The sequence below is a fragment of the Spinacia oleracea genome, chromosome 1 (assembly GCF_020520425.1).
Source record: "Spinacia oleracea cultivar Varoflay chromosome 1, BTI_SOV_V1, whole genome shotgun sequence".
In the NCBI taxonomy this organism is placed as follows: domain Eukaryota; kingdom Viridiplantae; phylum Streptophyta; class Magnoliopsida; order Caryophyllales; family Amaranthaceae; genus Spinacia; species Spinacia oleracea.
Window position 1 is genome coordinate 128,976,784 of NC_079487.1, and position 19,909 is coordinate 128,996,692.

Sequence of the window (19,909 nt, forward strand, 5' to 3'; positions counted from 1 at the left end):
TATCAAATGACGATTACAACCTAACCTACATAAGGATTAAGGACCCGCTTAATTTTAACGGATTTTGATTGAAATTAATTTAATTTAACTGCTCTAGAATTATTTGGACTTAATTTGTTGAAATTTTTCATTTATAAATTTATTTTGGCTAAAATAAGTTAAAATTAAAAAAACCTAACTACGAAATAAATATACTTAGTACATAATTAATTAGGGCCCTTGTTCGGTTTCGCTATCAGTTTTCAGTTTTTGATTTTTTGATTTTATAAGTCATATGATTTAGATTGAATTATGAACTAAAAAAATAGTCATAGCTATTGTAAATTTGTAATCATGTTAATTTTGCAAACTGACAGCAAAAAACTGAAAACTACTTTTTGTGGTTTTCATTTTTTGGTTTTTAGTTTTGTAAAAAACAGAAAACTGAAAACAAAAAACGATACCGAACAAGCCCTTAGGTGTTCATGTCGGTTATCAAAAAAAAATGAATATGTCAACTACCCGAATTTTTTAAAAAGTGATTACTTGAAGAATATTTTAATATACGATCCAAAATATCCAAATGTACAAAAAAGGTCTGGATATTCGTTTTCTCATATCGAATTCAGTCGGATCATGGATCGGGTCAACAATTTGGTTTATTTTTCCGCCATTTATACAACTACTCCATTTATTTTAAAATAAAATGTTTTCAATGAGAAATGATTTTATCTGGAGTAAAAAAAATCTCAGGGGTTAAAGAAAAAAATTGTTACACTTACTCTCTACAAAATAAAAACATATTCCACATTTTAAAAAATTGTATTAGACCCTTAATAAGCGCAAACACGAAAAAGTGACAAAAAAATTCTCCTTATTCGTTGTCGTTCCTCTGGTACCAATTTCGTTGTAACACATGTCTACGTATGTTTAATAAAGTATGTTGTAGTTTTAAAGTGATAGTCAGGGCCAGGGCGGTCATCAGCTCAATTGAAACCTCTTCTCATGCACGAATTGATTATAGAAAAAAAACGGCAAATGTCACATCACAATACTACATATATTTTCAAAAAATAAACAATCTGTAGTAAAAAAAAAAAGGGAAAAAGTGCTCACTTTCTCACAAAGACACAAAGTCACAATAACATAGATAACATCCAATATATAATTACTAGTCTTATATGCACGCGATGCGTGCGAGATTATATAAAAAACTAAAAGTTGTGTTATTACAACTATTCATGCTAAATAATATATATACTTCATATATATTTAAAAGCATCTAATAGTGAAACTATACTCATGCTCTTATATGACAGATAAATCTAAATCAAAGTACCAAAATAAAGAAATTAAACATATAACGTGTTTCCTTTTTTTTTTCTTTTTTTAATTATTCCTGCATATTAACTTGTCTAACCACATTTCTGCCCAATCAATTTGCAACGATTATAAGAATATTTTGGATTAAAATCTTCGATTGTTGATGGAGGTAGCACCCACAAAAACTTTGTTTCCAAAGGTTGATAATGCATTTTCCATGCCCCGACTACGTCTATTAGACTGCATAAATGTAATTTTTTTAATTTTAAATACAACATGAGCTAATTATTATAACTTTTTTTTAATACGAACTATATCATTTCACCAAATTACCTATATAAGTATGTATAAACCTAATTTATTTTTTTTAAAAATATGACAATTTATCTATTACATTATACTAAAACAAACATCAGGAATGACACGTGTCACTTTCTGGTGCAAAATTTTCCCGCCAAAAAATGTTTCCTAAAAAATCTCTTCTTTACTTTATTTTGTTTTTCTATGTTTTTTATTAAAATAATTATATGCCACATAATAATTTGCTAAAAGTAACTTTTGGTAATATTTTAGTCAAACCGTTATACTAATAATCGAAAATATATTTACTTAATATTTTGATCAAATATATTAGTATATCGAATATTTTGGTCAAATCGGCTTATCAAACATTTAAAATATGTACTCCGTAATATTTAGTAGGACGAAAATTGTATTAGATGATTAAATGAAATATTAAAGATTTATTAATGATGCAATATTTTTAGGTAGAAAAATATTTCGGTCAAATAATTTAAGAATATCCGTGTATACACGGAACCTAATCTAGTACTCATATTACCCACACCCATTTTCACAATACTGGTTATAATTAGCTCGGTAACTCATCAGGAATTAATTCAAAGTACTCCGTATCAAAGACTTAATTGCCCACTAAAAGAAGTTAAAGCCCATTATATAATTGCCTTAATTCTAACTCTTATCAAAACATCATCCACACTTTCTCGGATTACATAATGCGTTAATTGCCATAATGCGTTAATTACCATAATTGCCATAATGCGTTACATTTTTAGATTACAATGAATTTTATACATGTATGTAAAGGGTAGTTTAGTAATTTAAGGTGGACACCAAAAGCGTGATTACAAAAATAACCCTCCCTCTTAGCTTATATAATAGAGATATGTATAGACGTAAGTTGCTTAATCCATTATGTAGGTTGAAAAACTCTAGTTCGCAACGGTCATGTGGCCCATGTATGGACCAACATAAGTTGGTGGGAAACTCACCTTATGTTTTGGAGGTCACAGGGTCCCTTCTTCTTACCTATTATAAAAAATAAAAAAAAAATAAAAAAAAATGTGGCCCATGTATTATCATATAGCTAAAAAATCAAAAAAATCAAAATTTTTATTTGTTAAATGAAGACACGAGTAACAATTTGTTATTTTTTTACTTTTTTTTTTATAGTATATTGATAAAGGCATATTTCCATATTCAAAACGCTGTAACTTTGCATATAACTTTCTATCACTTTGCAGTTTATTGAGTTCAAAACATATACAATAAAGGCAATGACCAATTCCCCTCTAAAAAAAAAAAGACAATGACCAATTAATCAAATCTTTAAATTGCTATCACTTAAGGCTTATTAAGTACGACCGTTACTACGTATTTTGTAGTTATTGGTTTATATCTTTAGACGTCATAAATCTAGATTAAACAATGAACATAGTTTTAAATCATTTACCCTAATTAACACTCACATTGATTTTTTTAAAGCCCACAACAACAAACAAATAATTACATTGTGATTTCCATATTTTCATTTTTAGTTTTTACAAAACAGAAAATATAAGCAATACACAAATTCTTATTTAAAAGTGACATACAAAAAGTAATCTATTTTTAGTAATTTTTTTTTCATTTTGTTAATAATATTTATTCAAAATCACTAATAATATAAATTAATCATTCAACCATCAATTTTTGTTTCCATAAAAATAAAAGTTAATCAAAACACATTAAAAGTTACAACAAACTGGGTAAAAGTTACAACAATTTGATAAAAGTGTTTTTTTTTTTTTACGTGAGTAAAACTGATATTGGTATACAATAAATTGTGCGTACAAGATCTTTTATAAACAAAATGACAATTTTTTCTGTTCAATGTAAACAAAATGACAATGAACATGTCTTTTGCGTAGCCGTATTAAGAAATCACTTGGACAAAATGATTTTTTTTTTAAGGGACAAAAAGAATTTAAGTTTTTTTTAATGTGAATGAATTTAAGTTAGGCAAAATTTAAGTTGGAGAAACAAGACTTTCAATTTCCAATTTCCCCAAATTACGTACTACTCTCCATTTGCTCACTCTCTCTTTCTCCCTCAAATCAAGCAGCCCAGCCCACTAACCCAACGACCTGCCGCAACAAACACTGCCGATACTCTCCACTTCTGATACTTGGCTCGTTCTCTCGCGACTCAAAAGCGACGGCGGCGCGCGAAGTGGTGATACTCAGACATCGGTGGCCCGCGGCTGCGGTGACACACGCGACGGAGAAAGTGGCGGTACATCATACCACATTTTCTCTCTTATGCCCTAATTAGTCCTCTCGTTTTCCCAAATTCAAATTCAAGGTAAATAATTCAAATTATACTCTAATTTTCATCTAAACAAGCTGTGAATACCTACTCGTTTTGTTAATTCTTGCAATGGATGATCGAATTGGACATATTCTTGCGTAATTTAATTTTTTTACGAATTTGTGCTTTAATTGACAATAAATGTAAAATATAACTTGTGATTGTGAAATTTTCCTCCTGTTGACCAATTATGTGAAGAACATAAGTTCATGTAGGCAGAATAAGTGTAAATTTATTGTTTCGCTTGTGAAATTTGCCTATTTGGCAATACGAGTATAAATAAGTTTTTGTTTGAGTTGTATATGTTCAAATTAGAAATCTTTTATTGCGGTGACGCGGTACATCATGGATTCATGGGAAAGAAATGAGAAAAGAGAGGAAGAGACAATGCCAAATGGAGCCTCTTTTTTTTTATAATTATTAATTATCAGTGTCTCTCATGACATTAGAAATGGTAGAACAATGTCATCTCGATTTCGAGTCTATCATGTATAAGGTAGGCCGACTGATGTGATTGTGAGATAGGTGCCAAAGATTATTTGTACCTTTCAGTTTTAGAGATGGTTTTAGCGTGGCTCAACTGATGCCATACTAAAACCGGGAAAAAAAATCTGCAGACCATTACTCCGTACTAAGAACACACACAAAAAAGAGAAAACTACTCTGTAATCGTATGATAAAAAAATGTAAACACGATAGCTTTTCATTAAATGTCCAGTGCCCCAATGTTTAGAGGCTTAATGTGTACTCCATAATCAAATAGGGTAGGAGTTCGATTCTGTAACTGCCCGTTTTCTCCCTTCCCTTTGGCTTTTACATTTGAAATCCCCAAAATTGAGCACAGAGAACAGAACAGTAAATCAGAAACACTCGATTACCTCCCATACCAACCGGAAAACCCTAAGCTCTCGGTGACAGCGATACTGTACACTCACCTCTCCTCTCTTCTCGAATTTTGTTGAAGCCCTTGAACTCTTGAAGGTATACAGTCAATAAACTAAATAACTAATTACTAGTTGTGAATTTATTCAATTGAGTTAATGTTGATTGAACATTAGGATGTCAGATTTGAGTTTAGAACTTTAGAATTATTATTTGCTTGTTGTTTTAAAATTTAAGGAGGTAGGGTTTGAATATTGGGTGTAGAAATATTGTTAAATTGTAATTTATGATTTTTTATAGGTTGTAGACTGTGTATCAAAGTCAAAAAATATCCGCCTGTTTTCCCCCAACATTCAAGACCGCTTTAACCAACTATAAATGAACCTTCAAGACCTCAAAATGAACCTCGTCGAGTTCAATTGTGTTCTTTTTGATGTTATTGTGGTTGAACATGTGCACCCCCAAATTATTAATTGTAATTTGATTTTATTACATGTACCTGAAAAATCTAAACCCATAAAGCAAAGAATCTTGGAACCGCCACTGCCAATTCAAGTTTCTTTCTTCAGAGTCCATCAATGCTCAGTTATGGTAAATGTCAGTCTTCTTGAAATAGTTCATACCTAATCTCTCTATGTGTGTCAAGAAATCAAATAGTTTATAATTATGTTCTTACAAAGATATAATGCCTGGGTGTAAACCTGAAAATGCGAGGCTACTAATCAAGGTGTCTCATTAAACCGTGTGCACTTCTTATTTGTCGTGAAGTAGCAAATGCCATTGTGTCTCATATGAAGGGTTAAGGAACACGGTATATAAGGCTGCATGTTTTGCGCTTCGAACTGCCCTATACTGCCTCGACGGGATCTTTGCATTATTGTTGACATTGATGCTGTCTAACTGGATCCCGACCTTTTTAGCTGTAGGGATTACTCTGTGATTTACTCTGTTGAAGCTGCGTATAAAACCGTTAAACTTTCATAATCTCATTGTGTGCTTTTGATACTTATATAGTAATACTTCCTCAAGTTTTTAATAATTGCACCATCTTGGTTTTGGCACTATTCACATATTCTTATACAGTTATTTTTTTGTGATTTATATGTAAGGAAAAATATATTCATGTGGGATCTTGTTAGATTCATCTTGAAATATACTTTCAAACTATCAAATTTTTATAATTTTTAAAAATGTATAATGAGAGATATTAGTGGTTAAAATAGTGCATTGGCAAGTGTGAAATCCCAGATGGTGCAATTAAAAAAAAATGGAAGTATTAATAACAAATGTACTTGTAAGAAAAGCGAAACGTTCATGATCTCATGAAATCATTGTATGAGAATGTAGTTCTAAGGAACTTTTTGTGCTCCTTGTTTAAAGTGACTGTGATAGTGAGGTGTGCTGTACGGCCTGTACCCACAGGTGCCGAGACTGTTTCCGTATACTTACAAATCTGATCTAAAATGGTAGATTGAACCTAGCATTGAGTTGACAATTTTGTCTCATCTTGTGTGCTATTTAGGTGCTCCTTGTGATTTCACTATTTAAGGACTTTTGGCATTGTTTCGATGACTGAAGCGAAGGAGGTCAAGCCATCTGGTGATGACGTCACTGGGTTGGTGAATAATGATCCTGATGCTATGAAAGTGGAGATGAAACATACAGAGGATATGGAAAACGTTGAAGAAAAGGAAGAAGGGGAAGACGCTGAAGACAAGGAAGAAGGGGGAGACGCTGAAGAAAAGGAAGAGGGAGAAGAGGTGGAGGAAGAGGAGGAGGAGGAGGAGGAGGAAGAGGAAGAGGGAGAGGAAGAGGAAGAGGGGGGAGAGGGAGAGGAAGAGACAGAAGAATCAGATGAAGATACCGAGGATGAGCAGGATAACAAATTGGAACATGGGCCAGTTGATGTGTCAATTGATGGCGGGGAGGAAGAAGAGGAAACAGAGGATGAACTGGAGAACAAATTGGAACCTCGTCCAGTTGATGTGTCCATTGATGATGGAAAGGTGTTGCATGTGGAGGTGTCTCTTGAAAAGAACTCTGATAGGATAGTGGATTCTCCAACTCAGGGGTCTGAAAACAGAAAAATAATGCATGCAGTGAATGTCAAACCCTCTGTGGATGATGATGGTATGTCTGAAGAAGTCCAAGCAAAAGCTTGTAACGGCTATCTCATAGATCTTAAATGAATTTTGACTAGCTTATTTGCTTTTAGCATTGATATTGTGAGATGTTCTCCTTTGCGTGTATTTCGTTCTTCCTGTTTCTAATAAAAGTTTTTTTTCCCCTTGAAAAACAATCATGTAGATATTTCTTTATCAGAGGCTTCACTGAAAAGTATCACGGGAGCCATTAGGAAACCTGGTATATCTGATGAAACGGGATCCTTAAGACTCCACAGTGAAGAGGGCCATGATGCAAAATCGGATGCTTATGATTCACTAAAAGATAGAAGGTTCAGTGATGAAACTATTTCCAGAAACCGACCTGCTTCATTGAAGGTAGAGCACATGGAAGAGGAAGAACCGAATAATGAGGCAAAGGAAAAAGGAGCTATGGATGTAGATGACAGAAATCCTAGTAATGTCAACATATTTGACACAGATACTTCCGGCGGAGGGGAGTCGGGAACGGAAGATGAACAAACAGCTTTTCTGATGGAGCTTGATAAGTTTCATAAAGAGAGAAGTCTAGACTTCAAACCACCAAAATTCTATGGAGAACCACTGAATTTACTGAAGTAAGTTTCTTGAATCTCTATATGGTGTTTGTCACTTAACCTGTAACATTTTCATTTGGTAATATCTTACCATTAGGTGCTGGAGACTTTTATAGCAAATTAGCACTTGTCAATTATTACTTATAGTTTCAACTTGCAAGGCGAGGAAGTTTCGTTGACTAATTTATCTCGATTTCTTTCTACTAGGCTCTGGAGATCTGTTCTGCAGTTGGGTGGCTATGACAAGGTATGGTTATTTCTTGCTCTCTTCATTGCCATCTAAATCATTTTCAACGTAGTAGATGGTATCTCTTTCTTTTCCAGGAAAGATAATTATTGCTTTTGGTGGCAGAACAAGATGAGCTGAGGCTTGTATTCTGCAAATAGTAGGTTAATATTATTGACATAATTAGCCGTGGAGCTTCTAGACCATTGAAAACTGCAATTTGTTACCCCTATAGAGAGAGTAAGGCTATTCTGCTATCAATCAACCCAAACCGAAAGAAAAACGAAGTTTTTATAGATTGAGACTTGTAGCTTGATTCCTTTCTCATTTCATATTGGGTTGGGAAGAATCACATGCATCATTTCCTTTAAGAAATCCCAACTTATGGAGTCACCTATTCCCCCTCCCCTGATTCTATTCAGGACAGGCGAACCAGAAGGTCTAGTCAGACCTGCCAGGTTTGGAACAAAACAGTCTCGCCGGAATAACCACTTTATTCATATTTTTTTTTCTGCTTGTTATTTTAGCTGCAATCCTCTCTGAGTATTCCTCATTGCTCAAAACTGCTGTTTGCAAGTTTAGTTGCATTAGAGGCTTAGAGCTTTTAATAAGGTTTACTGGCGTCTTAATTACAATATGTGATCACGTTTGACATTGTGTCTTTGAAGAATTCAAGACACGTCTTTCTGTGTTTAAGTGTTTATAATGCCAGAAACACTCACTACCAAGTTATGTTGTCTCTTTATTCATATGCGCATTTTATAAATCCCGCAGCTGAGAATTCTTAGTGTTTTTGGCTGTTTAAGATAGGTCTGTTTTCATTTGACAACATGTAGCGTGGGCTTTAGCATCTTGTTTTAGCAAACCACTAGTTTTAAATTTTAACTCTTAGCTAATTGTATATGATAATAATTGTATTTATGAATTTTCGTTTTGTTATTCTGTCATTTTTACTTATTTATGATCTTCAAGTCCCTTTTTTTGCAATCATGTGCAATATAAGGTTTGTTTTAGGTATAAATGTTGTTCACTAATTTGAGTAATTGACTAATTTTTTATAGTTGGTGAGTATGTTACTGAAAGTGTCTTCAGATAATGATGTCCTGTATTGTTGGTAGTGCTTATCTAGGTTTCTTGATTTCCCTCACACTCTTTCTCTTCCTCTTGCTCCCACTTATGCCTATCTTTCTTTTTTTCTTTTTTACTCAGCCCAAAACTTTCTGCATACTAACTAAGACTTTATTTATTCTTTAACTTGAATTAGGAATTTAGGATATTTAAGACATGGGTAATTGGGAGAAAACTTTGGTGTACGGGGGTGGGGGAGGAAGGGGGAGGGAACAGAAGTTTGAGCAGAAGGGCCTGGCTCCTGCTTTGGTCTTGCGCTGTACTAAACTTTTGTTAGAGAAATGACTTATCTATGTCTCTATGAAATTATGAAGTATGAATTACTACCTCCATTTGATTTTAGTCGTCAAATTACTATTTTAAAACAATATCAATGTGGCAACTAATTTTAGAAGTTGGCACACAAGAGTATGTCCTTTTTAAAATTACTTGACTAATATCAGTTATAAAGTTTTACTTTGTATCAGCAGATTCAACTGGATACCCTTTTCTTTGAGGTAGCATATAAAGGAAAGCTAGCAAACCCAAGTGGTAGTGGTAGGCACATATGTTAGGATTGTATTTTGTCCTTTCTTGATAGCTAGACTTATCTAGGCATTCCCCAAGTGAGTTTCTGAAAATGCATTTCTTTTAGTTGTAGAGATTTAACTAGCAAAATTTCTTTCTATTGGTATTAAACTTCTCTTTTTTGAGGGAAGGTATAATATAATTTAGGCATTTTGTTGAAGCATATATCTGAATTCTATTTTATTACTTGTGGGCAGGCAACAGCATGTAAATATTGGCGTCAAGTTGGAGAGTCATTCAAACCCCCCAAGTAATGGGTTAAACCTCTCTTCTCCTCCATATCACTTTCCTGTTCTAATGCCTGTTAATAGTAAATCTGTTGATATTGCACATCATTATATAACAGTGCAGATCCAGTGCTTTGGAGGGTTAGTTAATTTTGTTCAACGAAAGAGCATTTTGACTTTTTCCTTCGAATGTTTAATTACATTCCAGTCAAAGTTGTTGACAGAGGTTCTTATTAAAACAATTTTTTAAATATACAAATGTTTTTTTTGTTAATTTTTACGAACTATAAACAACTATAGCAAAAGAGGACAAAGAGTCTTTTGAAGCAGAACATTGGAAAGAAAAAGTTTGCCGGTTATGCTTTCCTGAAAAGATAGATGTAGGAAAACCACCATAGGGTAGCACCATGGGAAGCCAGTTATAATACATTATCCTACAGAGCCTCGTGATCATTAGTCCTTTTTCTGAACTCTATTGTCCTTTTAGTCGTGCTGAAAGAATAACGAAACAGACTCAGGTTTCAAAAGAAGCTTCCTACCTTTTGATCGTCCAAATCTGATACAACTGATTTAAAGCCAAAAACTCTAGAAGTGTATTCCAAAGAAACACAATATGTAAAAGACGGGGGGGGGGGGAGCTAACCCTTTTGAGGTTATCTAATGTGAAATGTTCAGTTACTGAGTTGTGTTGAGTGTTATCAAACAAGTTGTCTATGTATGTCCTTTACCTTCATTGTGATAGGGTCAAGCTCCTAGGACCTTTTGTGAGTCATGTCTTCTACAACTAAGTGTTTAAGATTGTTTTTGAAAGGAACCCATGTATGTAACTGGAAGGAACATGATCTACTAGAGAAACATACTATATGAGTGTGGAACAACCCAAATCGACCCCCTGGTCATCAGATTTCCTAAATTGATATACAACTCTAAATCAACCTTAAAGATTGCAGGACTGTCGGGATGTTGTTGATCTTTAGTATTTTATCAACTTAGGGAAATATTGTCCTAGCAAATTGAGGATGAGATATGTAAACATCACTGTCCCTTCACCCTAAAATCCTCCATCAAGCCTTAAACCTTCGTTATAGCTAAAATATGACTCGGTGGATAAACAACCGAGCTGGATAGCAAAAAGGGCAAATTGGGGAGACCTGTTCTTGTTCATGTTGTAGGCCCAAATTGTGCGTTAGATTGCTCTTTTGGCAAAACTATGAAATAAGTAGACTCTAAACATCCCCATTTCCTATATCTTGACTTAGAGTCCAAACCTTTAAACTTCTATACCTTGTTTGATAACCTCAACAAATCCTATAACGTGTTTTATTAAAAACCAACTTATAGATAACACCCTTGTAACTCTTGTGTAGCATCATCATTCATCAACTACTTCATTGGCCACAAAAACAAAGCCTTAGTCTCAAAATGTTTTGGGGTCGGCTAACATGAATCGTCGTAAGAGATCGTCATTGTCACCAATCAAATCAGAAAGGAGCGGGAAATTAAAAGAATAAACAAGGAAGAGGGAGAAAGTGGAATACATGAAAGTAAGATAAGGGAATATATATATATATATATATATATATATATATAATATATATATATATATATATATATATATATATATATATATATATATATATATATATATATAAGGGATAATAAAAACAAGTAAAGTTTAAAATAAATAAATAAGTACATTTGAAAAAAAATAAAATAATAATAAATAAATAAATAAGTAAGAGTTTAAGTAAGAAGAGTCAAAATGGAAGTTGTATAAGTCAACTGAAGTCATCAATGTATATTCTCTCCCTCCACTCTGTCCTATCCAACGCCATATTTTCCTCAAACCCAAGAAAGCTCATATCGTGGCCAATCACCTTCCTCCAAGTTTTGTTAGGTCGTCCCCTGCCCCTTGCAATTCTATCACTTTGCCACCCTTCTAGCCTCCTAACCAGGGCATCAATTGATCTTCTGCTTACATGCCCAAACCATCTTAAACGATTTTCCATATCTTAAACTCAATCGGTGCAATCCCTACTTTCTTCCTAATAATCTCATTCCTCAAACGATCCTTTCTTGTATGCCCACACATCCAACGTAAATGCGCATGTCCGCCACATTTATCTTATGCACATGGCTATGTTTCACTGCCCAGCATTCCGTACCGTATAACAACGCCGGTCGAATTGCCGTGCGGTAAAATTTTCCCTTCAATCTTTGGGGCATGCCTGGATCACATAGGTACCCTGTGGCACTTCATTGGCCACAATACGCAATTATAATATATTAAAAAGAGGCACACTGAGTTATCACGATCACCTTCAGAAGACATTTGTAGCTATCGGTCTCTGTTCCTCCCCCCCCAACCACCCGTCGTACATTAGACTGTATTTGGGATTTTTCGTTCATCTCAAAGAGGTTTGGTAGGTTAAACTTAAACATTACTTCTTTTTTTCCTGATATTTTTGACAGGACTTGCACCACAGTGTCATGGACCTTTCGCATATTTTACGAGAAGGTAATTTAATTGTTGGTTCTGTATTTTCTCTTTCACTCTCTCGAACAAATCTCACTTGTTTTTGGTATGCCAAACTTTTTATGTATTTGCTTCACCAGAATCGTTATCACTGTTTTACAAAAAATGCTTCTTTGCTTTGTCGGTTCTGTATACTCTCTTTCTTTCCTTCGAATGGTTCTCAATCGTCTTTAGTATGTCGAACCTTTTTTTGTATATGATGCTTTGCCAACATCTTTATAACTCTAGAATGAATTACTTTGCTGGGATCTTGGTTCAGTAAATTTAAAACACGGTGGAACTTGTTTGTCGTAAAAATCTATTTTCGAACAAATTTCATATAGTCTATGCTGAAAGGATGCAAAATTTGGGTTCTATAGCAACGCAGGGTATAGCATGTATCATAGTGTAGTATCTATGCTTTTGGATGATTCAGAGAATATGATTGTTTAATATTTTTTGCAATTGAGGTCCTTGTTTGTTGAATCACTGTGTGTGCAATTCTTCAACTTGTGTATTAACTGACAGATTTGCCAATACATTTCAACTTTCCAAGGAACAATTTGTAGGTTTTTTTTGTTTCCTACTTCTTGAAAATAAATCAAAGTGGGTTAGAAAGAAAAACATCTAGTCAACAACTCAACACAAAATTCAATTTTGAGGTTGCATAAAGCGCTCCCTAATAGCCCTTTGAGAAGGAGCCATATAATTCACTTCAGTCCATTGGTCAAATCCAAAAATAATAGACCAGGGATTAAGGTATTATTTGAGATGAAATTTATTACACAATCATCCATATTAGTATATTACTAACAAGTTGTCAGTATCAAGGAGTCATAATTTAAACATCCTGAATATAGTTGAACTATTGAATAGCAGTCACTGTATCTAGTAATTAATTAGTGGTCTCTAGATCAAAGTTTTTTGTACTACATGATCACCTACAATTGTTGTTTAGGGATAGAAACTCAAATCCACACAAAATTATCTTGTTTTTTTTTCTTTTCCCCCAGCAGTAATGGAAAATGTAAATGTGTATATTTCATCACAGCTCAAAGCCTAGGATGAATAAAATAATAGCTAGATGTTCCTCTAGACTATAGTTAAATGGCGCATAATTGTGGATGTTTATGGGAGGAAACTTGTCCGTACCTTATATGGTAAGTGTTTGAGGGTGGCGATGATGGTATGCATTCCACCATTTCCCCTTCCCCTATCGTCCTTCATAATGTTTACACCCCTCTCAAAGAAAGAAAAAAAGAAAAATAATGAAGACAATAAGGTGTACATAACAAATATGTACTGGATCAGAGTTACCCGGTTCGTGGTTCGCTTTGGTACGGGGTACGAGTTCGGGTTCGCGGTTCGCGGGTAGCTGATTTTAGGTTCGCAGGTAGCGGTATGGATTATTTTATTTTTTTTAAAATTCAAATTAACAAATAAAAAGCAACCACCATCTTCATTCTTCGGCAGTTCGGCTTTCCAGTTCTTCACCTCGACCTCATCCATGGCTATTATTTTCAGCAAGACGAAAGAACAACAATTGACGGTAGGAATCAACACATATGTACTTCTCAAACAAAATCCCCAACATATTTTATCTTCTATCGCTTTTCCGGACTTTCAATCGTTAAAACTAGGGTTTTGGTTTGGTTCGTGAAAAATCGCGAATTGGATCGCCGGAGAACCACGAATTGGTACAGGCGAACCGGTTCGCGGTTCGCGGGGGTTAGGGGCGAACCAGGTAACACTGTACTGGATAATTGCAGTCATTTCTTTTGTTTCCTTTGCGTCAAGTACTGTTAATTTATTTTCTGGCAGTTGCTTGTAAGTTGCATTTATTATTTGATTTGATGTTGAAATTCAATTGTTTAACTATGTAATTTATAGATAGTAGTTCTATTTTGCAGGCTCTTCTTGATTATGAGAGATACAGAACAAGTAGTGATGGCTCTAGCCTTCCTGGTTCGCTTGCTGTGCCTATGGGGGCTGAAAATCAGGTACGTTATTGCTAAAGCTCATAGTTTGTTTTATTGCACTTATTTGTCTTATTTCTAATATTAAGCCATTTTGTAGACACATCTCCTATGAATCTTTACTGAGTTATACGGCAAAAATTCAAATGGGGATTGAACTACGCTTGTCATGACTGTCATAAGAATATGGGAAAACCCACTTGCTTCTGATGTCTGATATTTTGTTGCTCTATGGTCATCCTCTATGCCCCTGCAAATATATCTCATTTGTAAATAATCCTATGACCTATGAAATAGTAATACTTAAGCTAAATAAGTGGGTCTTTTATGGATATAAGTTTTGTGTATAAATTTCTTATTCTTGCACCTTTTGGTGATAACTGCTTGGTATCCTCACTCTGGTGCATCATTGGAGGTCCTTTACGGCTTAACTGGCAGCTGAATAATAGAGGGAAAGTTGAAACCATAATATGCAAGATTAGGGATTAAAGGGAAGCGTACTCATTTTTGAACATGAAGAGTTAGTGACAGAGACTTACATGATTGTGATGTGATAGGTGATTTCTGCTTTGTTTTTCCATTTGTTTGTAGGAGAGAAAGGAAGATGGAGAATACTCTTTTGAACTGTTTAAAGGGGTGGGGGCTGAGAGCAGGGACAGTGGAGTCATGTGGTGATGCATAAGGTGGCTATTAGTTTCATAGTTTTATTTGTTCTTTTCCTGCTATTTACGCCGAGTTTCGTTTCTGGACGCTGCTGTGAGGAGTCTCAATACACTTGTCTTGACTTTAGGGTACCAAACTACCAAAAAGTCATATGTGAAATTATGGGTGCATTATTCGTGTAAATTTTAGTTTTCTTTGTGGACTTGAGGATTGTTCTATGTTAACAAGAAAAAATGAATTAAATGTGTCTTCACATTTTTGGTATTTTGGATACCTGTTACAAACTTAATACTTCAGCAGTTTTTTTTTTGTTTTTTTTTTATAACTGCACCATTTGAGGTTTACGCTTGCCGATGTACAACTTTAATCATCAATATATCTAATTTTACATTAGTGACAATTATAAAAAATTGATATTTTGAAAGTATATTTTGAGACGAATATTTTTTCCTTGCGTATAAATCACAAAAGATATGCATAGGAGAACGTATGAATAGTGTTAAATCCTAGATGGTGCAATTATAGAGAATGGAGGAAGTAATTTTTTAAATGTTTGTATTTGCTGGAAATTTGTTGTTTTCCCGTACAAATTGAAAGACTAGATTATCTGGCACTGAGTGTAACTGTGTTTTTCTTTAGATCCTAGATCATTTTCCCTATTTGAAAGGTTTAGTTTTGATCCTTGTGTTTTGCCCAATTCTTCTTGAAACTGTTTTGCTCAGATTGGTCATGCACAGGGTGCTGGGTCAGGAAGGGCACGGAGAGTTGCTGCAGCTCGCGCTATGGAGGGCTGGCATTCTCAGCGTGTTCTTGACAATGGTGAAGTTAGTGACCCAGTCATAAAGGTAATATCGATTATCTTCTTGTGGATTTTCCATTTTGCTTGGTGAAAGCTATTTTTGTTTTTTTACTGCGTATTTTATTTCCTTTTATTTAGGACAAGAATCTCATCTCCTTGAGCAAGAAAGAAAAACAGCTGAAAAACCTGGGTTTGATTCCTTACTATGCGTTTTGTATTTTCATTTGCAAATATTTTCTGGTTAAGTTTTCATGCGACCAGGATAGTATTTTTTATATCATAATCTATTTCTCGACTCCTTTTTCACCCCGCAGGTGAACTAAAACGGAAAAAACCATCCTCAACAGATCTTGCTGTGAAACCTGTGCGCACAAAAGTGCCAAAAGAACAGTTAAGACCTCAAGATATTCAATAAACTTGCATAATTTTCATATATGGAGTATTCTCTACTCTTTTTGTCATGTCCTTCTTATGCAGAAGTTCTGCTCTGCAATGTGATGTACTTTAGTTAATAAATGTTCAGATCTAATGTTCATAAGTTAATAACTAATAAGCGATGTCGAGTAGAATTTAGAAGACAACTAATGAACGAAAGGGTTCAAATTTGTCATGTTTTTTTGGTCTTTTGGCTATTAAAAGGTTGGTTCCTGAAGCATGCAAAAATGATATCGTTATCCGAATCTGGATAGGCTGTTGTAAAACCCTTTGCATTTGCATCATTTCTCAACTATGCCACGTACATCATGTTGCACCGAAAGGTCGATGAATGTCTTAGTACATTGTTTTGTTTATTTTGGAAACAGGCAAAAATGGTAAAAATCCTGGCATTTTGTAGGGGCTCAAATTTGTTGTTGATTAGTTAGCAATATGAAAATTATGTTATTGATTGTTGAGAAGAGGAGGATCTTGTAGATATATCTGTATTATCAACAAAGAAGTGTGTAACTTTTTAAGTTTCAGTTTAGGTGATGCAGCCTTTATTTTTCTAGAACCTCTTTTCTTTCACTGGATTTCTTTCTTTCAGCTGTTCCCATGATTGTTGTTGATGCCAGATATTTTTAACGTTGAGTCTGTTGGCTGCTTGTACCTTTTAGCTCCTTGTAGTACTAAAACACATCCCAAGGATGAAATGACAGAATATCTTACCACAGACAAGCTGGCTGTTAAATTGGAAGGTTTAATTTTCCTTCACAGAGGATATGTAACTGTGAGCAGTTTGTTGAAGGCCTAGGACTGAATATGAACAATATTAACTTCACCGTGTAGCATCTGTATCTTGTTTATGTGACGTCACAGTTATCTTCGGAAAAGAAGTTTGACCTTTTTTTTACTAAACCAAAAACTAATAATTGTTGGCTTTTTACCTGAAAAGTCATTAAATTATCCTCATGTTAAAATAACATGAATTCATGTACTAGTTATTTGCTTTTGAAGTCACGCTGATTATCTCCCAACCTTCCAGATCGGAGACCACAGTTATTGACATTGGATCTCCTGCTGATTGGGTGAAGATTAATGTTCGCGAGACTGTAAGTTTCCAGGAACTGATTTGTGTTTAAAAGAGCGATTTAGCTGAGTCCCTTACAATTTTTGCACATACTAAAGTGTTATAATTTCTATATCTTTTCATCAGAAAGATTGCTATGAGGTCTATGCTTTAGTTCCAGGGCTCCTACGTGAAGAGGTAATAATTCTTCCTTTTATATGATTTTCTTTTTTTCAATTTCACTACTACCACTGCCTGTATTTTCTTATTTCAACTAATTTTTATTTCAGAATAATAATTTAAAATTTGTATTGTTAACTTAATATAGTGTTGTATTGAACGAAGTATAATATAATCTGTAAGGAGACATTCTATTTGTTTTGTTATTATTTGTTTTTCATTTACTTTTTTAGTATACGTAGAGGGAATTATGTAGTTATGTAGTTTGGCGAGGGAAGGAGTTTGTGTAAGGGAAGGGTCAGTGTTCACTCACAGCTGGTTTTGGGGATTAACATTTGTTAATTCTCAATTTAGGTGAGCGTGGAGTGTTGTACTCAACGCTTTCAAAATCTTCAATCCAAAGGCTGTTCCCCAATTTTTCGGGGTTCATAGCATGCTTATCGAGTCACTCTTCTTGTCTTAAGATGCTTGTGAGTTTTAAGTCGCTCACAAGATCTTTCCAACTAGCTTGTGGTATTGTCAAATTTCCACTTCTTTTTTTGTCCTTCAAGGCTAACAAGTTAGCAAGGATGCCTCACATTGGTTACCACCCCCCAACATTCGCTTTATCTCCTATAAGACGAAAACTACAGCCAACAGTGGCTTTGGCATGCTAATAACCAGTGGGTCACTGGGTTGTGCAAGCTAGGTCATCTCAACAAATAAGGGGCCGACACAAGAAGAGCCCACTAGCCTCTCGGCTCTCAATGCTTTGTATTTTGTTCTACTGTAAGTGTTGTATTGGTCTCTAAGGACCCTAGTGTTGTAGTTTAATTTGTTGTACTTTCTTTAATTTATGCAAATTTATCCTATGTCAAAAAATGAAATAAAATAAAATAAAATATATTGACTGTTAGAATGGTAAAGAATGTATAGTGAACATATGTGTTTTTTTTTTCATTGTTTGCAGGTGCGCGTCCAGTCAGATCCGGCTGGCCGTTTGGTTATATCTGGTGAACCTGAAAATCCCGACAACCCTTGGAGTGTGACACCTTTCAAGAAGGTATTCTTTTTTTTCTTTTTTTTTTTAATTTTTTTTTAATTTTAAAGAAGAATGGTTAATAAACTGAGATTAATACGAAGCTGTAAATTCGATAGTTGCTTGAATCGGATTTAAACATGAATCTTCTGCTGTTCATTCTTCTACTGGAAATGCTCTCCAGTTTGCTTGATTTTCATTCTTGATGCTTTAGAGAACTTGAAGGAGACGATACATGCAACTTTACTTGCAAACGACTCTGCAAGTATTTTGCTTGCTTTATTTGTGGTATTGTTAACTGAATCCTTGGGTGTGGATGGTAATATTCATATAATAATTTCGTGGAATGTCCCTCATGTTATTTGTTCACTTGTACATAATATTAATTTTCCCCAGTCTGGTTGCAATCGTTATAGTGTCAATCGGTATACATCACATATTTGTTTTGGTACTCAGCGAGTGTCCCCCATTGTCTATTTTGATCAGGTCGTTAGCTTACCATCAAGAATTGACCCACACCAGACATCAGCCGTGGTGACATTGCATGGGCAATTGTTTGTTCGGGTGCCATTTGAACAATATGACTAAGCTTCCAACAAGTTCCACAATGCACATAATGACGGAGTACTGTGATAGTAAGGCCGCAGATAACTAGTCACATAGGAGAGCGAAGAGTGAGCTGATAGTGTTGTTGAAGTTAGGTCTGTCCAATCTGTATCTTCCTGTATGCCTCCAAACTTTCTGTACTTGTAGGACTTGCGTATTGCAAGTTTCTTATTAAGGATGAAATTAGGTTCTTCAATGCAGCATCAAATTTTGCTGTTATATTGTGTGATGCAGCCGTCAGCTGATTTGCCTTGCAAAGTGCTACCGATTGCTGAGTGCATTTTATTTTAGTTTATTTTTCAGTGTGATATACTTTGCTAATTCAATGTAAATTTGTAGGAACTAGTTAACCTGTTAATTGGCTGATTGGAAAAAAATATAACTAACATTATCTGGGTTTTATAAGCCGAAAGACATTAATCTACATCCCTAAAAGACTTGAGTCTTTGTTGAACAAAAATACTTACCCCCTCCGTCCCTAAAAGATTCCCCAATTTCCTTTTTGGTTCGTCCTTTTGAGTTCGTCTCATACCATTTATAGTATGTGGTCCTTGCGTGTCTTCTCCTACATTATTATTTTAATCAGCAAAAAGACAAAACCACCAACCCATTTGCTTTTCTTTTGCCATCTGTCTTGAAAAATGAAAATTGTGATTTAGGGCAATCTTTTAGGCACTGATGGAGTACTTTCTGAACTCTTAATCAGAGTCAATGATACTTGATATTAAGTACACGACTTCTATGCTTTATAGGTTTTGAGTGAAAACACGCCCTTCACACAATGGAATAAATGGGTTTCATTGTAAAGTTTAAATGGAAGAACCTAATTAAATTTGCAAGAGAATAAAGAGGTAGAGAACAAACAAAAAAGTGAGCCTAGTAATATACCGAGTAACTTATCAGATCACGGAAGTTGGGGTACATCATAGATGCTTTTTACGATGTTATTGATCCAAGAAGTTTACG

The 19,909-nt window shown here is 34.5% G+C and overlaps 1 protein-coding gene across 2 annotated transcripts; it reads left to right on the forward strand.

Annotated features, from left to right (window-relative positions):
* The first annotated feature begins 3,630 nt into the window (after nt 1-3,630).
* Nucleotides 3,631-19,251, forward strand: LOC110794559 (AT-rich interactive domain-containing protein 6). Of its 2 annotated transcripts, none has more exons than XM_021999538.2 (14): nt 3,631-3,945; nt 6,356-6,963; nt 7,141-7,573; nt 7,760-7,799; nt 9,671-9,723; nt 12,173-12,218; nt 14,126-14,215; nt 15,577-15,699; nt 15,792-15,843; nt 15,968-16,043; nt 17,116-17,182; nt 17,287-17,337; nt 18,269-18,361; nt 18,824-19,251. In XM_021999538.2, exons 2-14 carry the CDS (start codon nt 6,402-6,404, stop codon nt 18,923-18,925), a joined length of 1,788 nt encoding a protein of 595 aa, XP_021855230.2. In that variant the 5' UTR covers nt 3,631-3,945; nt 6,356-6,401; the 3' UTR covers nt 18,926-19,251. The 2 variants fall into 2 exon arrangements, with proteins under 2 accessions (XP_021855230.2, XP_056683838.1); XM_056827860.1 differs by having other exon boundaries at nt 3,643-3,945; nt 15,592-15,699.
* The last annotated feature ends 658 nt before the right edge of the window (nt 19,252-19,909 follow it).

Coding starts and splice junctions, on each gene's coding strand:
- LOC110794559 (XM_021999538.2), top strand. CDS start 6,402: ATGACTGAAGCGAAGGAGGTCAAGCCATCTGGTGATGACGTCACTGGG. Junction 12,219..14,125: donor TTCGCATATTTTACGAGAAG/GTAATTTAATTG, acceptor TCTATTTTGCAG/GCTCTTCTTGATTATGAGAG. Junction 14,216..15,576: donor CTATGGGGGCTGAAAATCAG/GTACGTTATTGC, acceptor TGTTTTGCTCAG/ATTGGTCATGCACAGGGTGC.